This window comes from Anopheles ziemanni, chromosome 2 (genome assembly GCF_943734765.1).
Source record: "Anopheles ziemanni chromosome 2, idAnoZiCoDA_A2_x.2, whole genome shotgun sequence".
NCBI classification, from domain to species: Eukaryota; Metazoa; Arthropoda; class Insecta; order Diptera; family Culicidae; genus Anopheles; species Anopheles ziemanni.
The window spans coordinates 93,877,033-93,886,399 of NC_080705.1; the positions used below are offsets into that span (position 1 = coordinate 93,877,033).

A 9,367-nucleotide genomic window follows, 5' to 3' on the forward strand; every position below is an offset into this window, starting at 1 on the left:
TCAATTCCGATGAATGGATCAATAATAAAATAAAACAACAAACGAAGCAAATCTGTTTTCTTAATCAATACCATAACAAATCCATTGCAAGGAAACGATTTTTATGATTTCATGTCTTGATTTAATTTCAGCTAAACAGCATTACGTTGTAGAATGTAGAGTAACAAGAATGTTACAAAAATTTCCATGATTAAACATATGTTGTTTGCAGAAAAAGCTTGGCGACCCCTGCCTGGCCGATCTTTTTAGCCAATAAACATACCTTTCGATATGTTTCATCGACTTTATAGCACAACATGGGCTTTTTGGGTTTCATTTTGCGGGTCATTCAAATATTTATTTTATAAACTAAGAACTATGGAAGAATCTTTGTCGTACCCATTTTCTTGCCTTCAATTTGTGCGGTATTTTGTTAAATTAGCTGAGGTACTGAAAATTATTAACAAATCAGCCATTTCAATCCATTTCCCAAGTTGTGACCAAGGTTTTTTGAAGCTTGTTGATCATGTTGTCATTGTGTCATGATGGAACAACCTGCATACTCAAAGCAAGCTTGCTTAGTTCGATGAAAATAGACATGATTGCAAGAATGCCGTTCCGGACGATGCCCGCATCCGTCGTGTAAGGAAGTATTTTTGAACGCATAATTTGGTCAAAAAGTGATTTCCCGGCTGGAATTATGTTAACCCAGTAGTGAATAACCGAATGGAGTGGAGTGCAGTGAAAGAAACTGGACACAGACGAACGGCGAAAGCATCGAATGTTTTGTGAGGAAAGGGAGCTACGAGTTGGGCGAAAGTATGGCCAGCATTTTTGTCTTCAATGAACAACTCTAAGTATCGGATAACATAAGCTACCGCCGCGGACGTAGTAGGAAATACTTATTTCTACTAAAGTGGAGTGTAGCAGCAAAGCAATGGGTAAGCAAAAGTTCTATCGTGCGGAAAACAACCTTTTCCTCCCTTTTCCTGCAGTAGACGTAGGAGCAATTTGCGTAATGCCTAGTATCATTCCAAAAGCTATGCATTTTTCCACGATTAAGCGCATTGACCTGCTTCGGGAAACGAAAATGGATAGACAATGTTTTTCCTTCCCAGACAACTTCAGAGACATTATTTCCCAAGGAACACCCTTTAACTTCAAGCAAGAGTTTTTGGAGTTTTCTCTCCGTTTGGCGTACCACCGTTCTCTCAAACGTTCATGTTTTATGTCATGAGAAAGTGTAAACAAAATTGTTAAAAGGCAATAGAACTTGGATGTGCGGTAGAGAAAGGCAAGAAAGGAAAGATGATGGCATTACGAGACATTGAATGTAGCAATAGCGTTTGCATTTTTCCGTTTTATGGCTTAATATTTTGTTGATTTATGGAATTGCATTGAAATTTCAGAACCAAAAGTGCCAGATTTGTACGAGTTCTTGGCAGAAGCCGAATTACAGCAGTACTACAACTCTCTGAAGTGAGTATTGTCCCCAAGCGGACGCGTTTTCAATCTTCAATCAGTAGTGAAATAGCGTAATCAATCACTTGAACTCATCTTTCAATACAGGAATGAACTGAAAATAACGAATGTTACCCATCTGAAGTACGCCACTGATGAAGATTTGCGCCAGGTGAGCGGACTTTCGCGGCCGGAAATCAGACGCTTACGAAAGTACTACGAGAAATACTATCCGCACGGTTATCTGAACAAAATTCGCCGCCTGCTGCAACCGCCGAGGAAGGACGAGAACAATGCCAGCAATCCGACGTCTAGCATCGAGCCGATCAAAACGTGCCCGTCGCCAGGCAAGATACCGAACAACAAGCATATCATACCGCCCGATGCCATTTGCGTGAACAAACAGCTCGGCACCGGGGAGTTTGGCATCGTGCAGCAGGGCGTCTGGACAAACGGCTCGGAGCGGATACAGGTGGCCATCAAATGCTTGTGCCGGGAGCGTATGCAGTCGAATCCGATGGAGTTCCTCAAAGAGGCTGCCATGATGCACTCGATCGAGCACGAAAACATTGTCCGCCTGTATGGCGTCGTGCTCGATACGGAATCGTTGATGCTGGTCACAGAGCTGGCACACTTGCGATCGCTGCTCGAATGTCTCAAGGATCCGGGGCTGCGGGTAAGCTTCCTAACCGTGCCGACGCTGTGCGAGTTTACCTCTCAGATTTGCAACGGTATGATGTATCTGGAGACCAAGCGATTCATTCACCGGGATCTGGCCGCCCGCAATATACTGGTGTTCAGCAAGAACAAAGTGAAAATTTCCGACTTTGGTCTATCGCGAGCACTCGGCGTCGGGAAGGACTACTACCAGACAAACTTTAACGTCAACCTCAAGCTGCCGATCGCCTGGTGTGCCCCGGAATGTATCAACTTCCTTCGCTTCACGCATGCCTCGGACGTTTGGGCGTACGGCGTTTGCCTGTGGGAAATATTTTCCTACGGGTTTCAACCGTGGGCCGCCCTCACCGGGCACCAGATTCTAGAAGCCATCGATGAACCGCACTACCAGCGCCTGGAGAAACCGGAATGCTGCCCAAAGGAGTACTACGGCTTGATGCTGAAATGTTGGCAGCACGATGCCGCCAAGCGACCCAAGTTTAACGAGATATTCCTGATGCTACCGGACATGAAGCCGGAGCAGCTGAAGACAATCGTTTCGTTCAATGAGCCCAAGAAGGACTACTTGGTGTATCGCCAGGGAGAAATCATCACCGTGCTGGATAAGAACAATAACTCACCCTACTGGAAGGGCGTACTCAACTCGGGCAAAACTGGACTGTTCAATCCGGCCAATACGGTCGCCTACCTGGACAGCCTGCCATCGTCGGTGAACCGGGACAGCTTTTGCCGGACGGCGGAAAGATCCAGCAAGCGCAAAATACGTACTGACATGATATCCCGCCCTCAGAATGATCTCAAACATACCGGCCACGTCGGTATTGATGGTGTGTCGTTCGGGGACGTCGCCTTTCTTTCAAGTCCTCAAAACGTAAGTGATAGAGTGAAGTAATGTTAGAAGGTGGTGTCCAACACGGAAACCTTTCTTTTGCTTTTCTAGCTTCCACGTCAAATCGTTACACCGTACAAGCCTTCGGAAGATTTGGAACAAACGCCGCTACTGCTTCCCCCTACACCGACCAGCCCGGACTCGATCCAAACGGCAAGTGGATACTTCTCCGAAACACTCCAGCTGGCCGCACACCAATCGTTCATCAATGCAGGAGAAAGCCATCATCATGGCAGTATCATAGATCATGCAACCAACAACACCACCGTCGATGGGATGGCGTCGTCGGTGAATGCGTTTGACTTTCGCAACAGCGGTTTCAAGGACTCGAATCCGTTCATCAATGCGGAAGACACGGGAGATGCTGCTGCGTACAATAATGATATTGTAAGCTAGGCCTACTATTTACTGCACCTGAAGAAAGGTATTGGCAAGTAACGCTTTGACTGTTGTCCATTTTCCAGGCAGGGGCTGCTGCGGCAGCAAAGGCCGACGGTGGACAGAATCAACATGAATATCACGAAATTTCCGATGACGATATGGTCACCGAGAAGGTGTTCGATCAGGGTCCATCTCTGATGGACGAAATGGAGCATGTGTTCAAGTCGATGAGCACGATTTCGGAACAGGCTGTCCCGCTGTCCCCGGATGCCGAAAACACCAACATGCGCAACGAGCTTACCGAACTGACGACGAAGCTAAGTCGAAAGAACAGTTCCTCCACCAGCTCCGGAACACTCGGCAATAAAAGTGGTATGAATCAGGGTGCTTTTCTTCATTTTTCAAGCACTGTTTCAAAGGTTCTTTTTCGTTCTCCTTGTAGGAAGCAAATCGAAATTGAAGAAGACGAGCACCGTGAAACCCATCTCCGGCAAAGATGAAAAGCTGCTCAATCAAGTGATTGAAATGGCGAACGAAATCAGTGCCAAGTAAGAACATTCTTCTCTTTCTATTGAATCTTTCAACGTACACTCACATTTGACTTCCGGCGAAACACAGATCCATGACCGACCTGGTATCGGATGCAAACCAACAAACGTCAAGCCCGAAGCGAAAGTTTAGCTTCCGCTTCCCGCACATCCACAACGTCGTCGGTGGTGGCGAAGGACTGCGCGGAGCCTCGAACGGGAGCATGGGTGGAAATCAATCGCACTCGTCCGGCGTGAACCTGAGTGCCGGGGGGTCGTCTCATGTCGGGCGCGGATCGAGCCAGGACCACAAAGACCACACGGCGTTGTCGTCGTCCTGCCACCCGCATCACCCGCACAGCTCCAACACGCTGGTCAATTCGTACCGCGAGAAGCGCAACTTTTCCCAGGAAGTAAACAACGTGCCGGATTTACAGGTAAGCTGTTCGTAAAGTCGGTAGGGCCTCTTCCGAATGGAATGGTTTCTTCTCCGGAAGGCCAGCAACATAGTTCATTCGATATCATTTTCCCATGTTTCTTCTCACCTAACAATCTATCGCATCTGTTTTTCATTCTCTATGGTCTTTAATGTGGTGTTGTCGACATTGGAACGAAATATTTATAAATGTTATTATCTATCCTTTCATGCTCGTCCGTTTCTCTTCTTTTCTTCTCTATTTCCGTTCGTCGTTTGTATCATTACCATTCATCCAATCTGTTTGTAATGTTTTTGATTTCCAATTTCTGTTTTGGTTTATCAATTATTTCTGTCATTAAAACCCACATTTTTACTTTTTTTTGTGTAAAAATTCTACCTGCACATGCATTTGGCTTCAATTCAACAACAATTCACCTTTTGCATCTCGTTTTACGTTTCCGTATGTTTTTGGTTCATATAAACCATCCACAACAACACTCTCGTTCATGTCTCTGCTTCTCTCTCTCACCTATTCTCATATCAATACAATACTATATATATCACTTATGCCCACCTACATACAGTTCATAGACGAACAGGATGATGTCGTCGATTTATAGACTATTTAAATACGCCAGAGGAGAAAAATGCCAACTAAAATGTTCTCACTCCACTTTTTGGTTTCTGTTTCCAATTCCGTCGTTCTGTAACGTTTTTGTAACTTTAATTTTTGTTAACACACCACCAACCCCCACAACGACAAAAACAACATCATTATGAATGATTTCGCACACGGTTTGTGTTTTTCCCCCTGTTTTTGATTTCGTGTATGGATTTTTTTGTTTTGCAATCGTTCGTATTAATATGGTGATGATGGTTTTATTTCGTTCTGCGATATAAAAATGCGGCTTCGCTTGAAAACGCTATTGGCTTGCAAACGGTGGGGATTGTTGTTGTTGTTGGTCCACCCTTAGCGCTATCGTTCGTTGACGGGAATTGAAAGCTACCAGAACAGCGACATTCGCATACCGCTGTTTGACAAGGAAACGTCGGACTTTTGCTTCAAAAAGTCGCGCGAGCTACTGAGCAAACCGGCCCCATTCCGGCTGGCCGATATATCCACCACGACGACTGCTGCGACGGCGAGTCTGGTGAGCGGCAGCAAAACGCTCGACAAAAAGACGCGCGATCTGATCGGCGAGAACCTGCTCGACATCGAGAAAACGCTGAACGCGCTGAACCTGGACTTTCTGCAGACATACCACGAGCTTGAGAAGGCCGACTCGGCGGAGACGCTCTTTGCCGAGTGCTACTCGTCGATGATGTGCTCGTCGGCGTCGCCCTACCAGAAGAGTCCCCCGTCCGGCTCGTTGATGCGCAACTCGTCGATCGATTCGTCCAACTCGCGCATCAACAGTGCGCTGAGCGAGAAAGGCTCTTCGGGTTCGTCGTCGCTGACGGGCAAAAGTCCGCCCTCGAAGGCGCTGGGACGCTTCAGCTCGACCGAGCTGAACGGCGGGACGTCGCCGAAGCCATCGCAGGTGGTGATGCAGCACCACCAGCAGCCGGATCAAAACAACAAGTACGGCATACGGGACTTTAAGTTTCGGTCGTTCGATGCGCGCACGAAGGAACGCTCCGATTACTACAACTTCAAGAACGAATACCTCTCGGAGCTGACGCGCAAGCAGCAGAGCCAGGTGCTCGGCTCGGCCTCGGTGTTGCAGCAGAAGGCGGCCGCAGCGACCGGTGGCAGCAGCAGCCAGCAGCAACAGCAGCACACAATCAATCAGCTCTACCAGATCTACAACACGCCCATGCAGGGCCGAAAGTTTGAAGATCTGATGCCGACGACGCCGACCACTGCGCTGCCAACCGCGTCGTCCTCCTCCGCTTCTTCCGTACGCCAGCGGTCCCTTTCCTTTACGGAAAATTACGACCTGAGGCCAACCGGAGCCGCCGCCTCTGCGGGGCCGATTGCAGGGAATGGGCGAACCGAGTCCCAGCAGCAGCTACCCATCACGGCCCGTCACGTGATCACCTACAAGCCAAAGAGCATTCGAGCGAGAAACTTGCGCCGGTTAAGCTACAATCCGATCAACATGATCGACAGCTCGTCGTCGAGCAGCGAGAGCGAGCTGGAGCGCAATCTGGCCCATTCGGAGTGCGACATACGCTCACGGTTGCACCACACAAACGCCGCGAATGTCGGTACGTCCCGGCATCGGCGGCGCCATCAGTATATCAACCGGAAGTCAAACAGCAACAGCGCCAGCAGCCAGGATAAGCTTTACGGCTCGAACGCGAGTATCAAGAGTGCTCCGCAGTATAACTATCATAGCGATCGGCAACAGTACTACGGTAGCTATCACCATCCGGCCGCTTACCACTATACGGACGCGGACTTTGTCGCCGGCAACAATAGCAACAACAACAACAACAACAATAACGACGATGATGACGATGACGAGGACGAAAGTATCTACGACTTTGGCATCGTACGTCATCGAACAAAATCGGGAATCAAAGGATCGGCGGGGCTACTAGTGGCGTCGCAGCCGTCACAGAACATTGGTGTCTCGGCCGTTCCCGTTCCTTCTGCCGCTCCGCTAGCACCAGCCGCCAGTTCCCTAGTTGGGGAAGCGCCATCCGAACGCACGACCCCCTACCCAAACAAGAACCTCGAGCGGGACTATCTTTACTCCGAATTCGACGTTTCAAAGCTGACGGGCAAGAGTCCAACAACGCAGAGCTATTTCCCGACGGCCGTTGCCGCTGGCAACACACAGCAGCCACAGCCAACGGTGGCGGCCTCGGGCAAATCCACCCCGGGGACACCACTGGCAGGAATAGCTGGCACGGGGGTTGCAGCAGCAGCAGCAGTAGCAGCAGCGGGACATCTCCTGCAAACCCAACCACAGCCAGGGTTCCAGTGGCCGGAAAAGATACACGGCGCCGTGGTCAAGCATAACGATATGCTGTGGAGACAGCAGACCGCCGTCCAGCAACAGCAACAACCGACCCTTCCGGGCTCCCTTTATGGTGCCGGAAAGAACAAAGAAAGACGCTACTCGAGTGATACGTCCTCTACGGAGACGGACTCGATCGACTTCCGTCGCCCGGTGGCCGTTGATTGCGTGCTCCCGCTGCCACCAAGTCCGGCTCCGTGAGACAACCGCCTTCCGAACCATTCGTTCGTTGAAAGCAAAACAGTTAAAGCTCAATTCTTTTCCGTATGAATTCAATTTCCAGCTCGCTGGAAGGAGCTTAATCGGTAGAATTCTTTATCCGTATAATTCCGATGTCGGATTGTTCGCCATCTACTTACAGTGAACGAAACAAGAGTAAGATCATCCCATTTTTACGGAATGTTTTATAAAAAGGTTCCGGCTAAAGACCTTAAAAATGCATACTACGATTGCATTGTGTGAATTATACTGCGAAAAGTTGGGTGATCGTGTTCTTTTTGTTCATTCAAATACAGCGTTTTACATCTCACCTAGCAACCCCGGCAGTGTACGTAGAACATCAAAAATAGGATATCCTCAAATCAAAATCAAAAATGCTGGCCTACTATAAAATACTTTACAGTAGCCTAGCATTTTTGATGTGCTACGTATACTGCCAGGGTAGCTAGATGAGATGTAAAATGCTGTAATGCTTGACAGAATGGAAAAAATTAAAAACATTTTCCACATAGTAGGAAGTTTACTGTTTCATGGTTGGAATATGCACCTATCAGCAAGAAGCTCTATTAATAACGCATTTACTTCTATTTTATCGATCTTACAACCAAAAGAATACAAACTTTGACTAGCCGTTTGAACAAAAAATTTCTCAGTTTCGCAATGCGCGGTTTGGGAGAAGCAAAAAAAAAAGAACATTTACAACTATAGTTATACACGTATTCTAAGAAGACACCGGGGGCAATCCTTTCTTTATCGTATTACACGAAATGGTAAAATATTTCGAAACACGGACAAACGGTTCGCAATACGCAAAATCAAGGGAAATATTGAGATATAAATATGATACAAATTATTCGTCGATACAGCAAAAACAAAAAACCCAAAAGCACGTTCTACGTATCGTTAGACCACACAACACTTCTTGGTAAGGATGGCAGCAAATGGAAGGAGAGAGTGAAAACAAAAACATCCTTCATGATATTCTAGCTCTTCTACGCTTTAAATACAAAATATTTAAACTTGTCGACATATGGATTGATGCATGCCGCGCTAACAACAACGTATATTTATGAATATTAAATTGGTGATAAAAATTTCCGTTACATGGAATAGAGCAGTGTTTTTCTCTATGTCTCTCCCAACGGACGGATCCACAACAACGATAGCGCTGGGGGGTGTTGAGCAATAATCTATGAAATCCCCTTAAGTTGTATTATTGATTGATGTTTTCTTACTTCCAAAAGGTCAATTGGATACAATGATGTGTTTGTTCTTACATGCTGTGCAATATTTGCCTTCGTTTGATTATGATTTCTTACTGTGCCTTTTTGTTTTTGGTTTGTTTGCCTTTCATTTTAACCCGTTGCCCTTTTTCGTTTCGTTGCTCTGGCCATGGCCTTTCTCCCCTTTTTCCCGATCCCCGTGTTCCTGAATTTCCAATTACAGAGCACAATTACCGAAGAGGCGAGGATAGCGTACAACAGTCTGGTAGAAAATCCAGGCTCATCGACGAGTGTCGCGGCCAATAATGCGGTCGGCGGTGGTGGCGGCGTTATGGGTAGCTTTACATCGTCCACCCTACCGAGAGCCAAACTGACCAACTCGCTGACACTAGCGACGGCTAGCTTCCGGTTCAAAGATATCGACTGCTGCTCTCCACCAACCGGCCCCGCACCAAAGTCCCCGGAAGAAGCCGATTTGCTGTTGGACGCGGTGTCGGTAGGAGCTGACGATTCAAACCCGCTACGAATGCTGCGAAGCAAGAACTTTGCCGTTGTGCCTCGGTCGAAGGGTAAACTCCTCCCTTCGCAAACCCTCCAGACGCTGGGAGATGGAGAGCAGCTGG

The 9,367-nt window shown here is 47.6% G+C and overlaps 1 protein-coding gene across 1 annotated transcript; it reads left to right on the forward strand.

Annotated features, from left to right (window-relative positions):
• Positions 1 to 618: 618 nt before the first annotated feature.
• Positions 619 to 7,503, forward strand: LOC131281835 (activated Cdc42 kinase-like). Its single transcript, XM_058311190.1, has 11 exons — positions 619 to 920; positions 1,389 to 1,458; positions 1,549 to 2,989; positions 3,059 to 3,398; positions 3,491 to 3,760; positions 3,831 to 3,936; positions 4,007 to 4,352; positions 5,308 to 5,874; positions 5,917 to 6,686; positions 6,759 to 6,835; positions 6,947 to 7,503. Exons 1-11 carry the CDS (start codon positions 917 to 919, stop codon positions 7,501 to 7,503), a joined length of 4,548 nt encoding a protein of 1,515 aa, XP_058167173.1. The 5' UTR covers positions 619 to 916.
• Positions 7,504 to 9,367: the final 1,864 nt, after the last annotated feature.

What these genes read in the sequence shown, in the direction of transcription:
- LOC131281835 (XM_058311190.1), top strand. An exon ending in TTCTTTCAAGTCCTCAAAAC is followed by an intron (nt 2,990 to 3,058) that starts GTAAGTGATAGA and finishes TTGCTTTTCTAG; the next exon opens with CTTCCACGTCAAATCGTTAC. An exon ending in CGTCGCCGAAGCCATCGCAG is followed by an intron (nt 5,875 to 5,916) that starts GTGGTGATGCAG and finishes CAAAACAACAAG; the next exon opens with TACGGCATACGGGACTTTAA.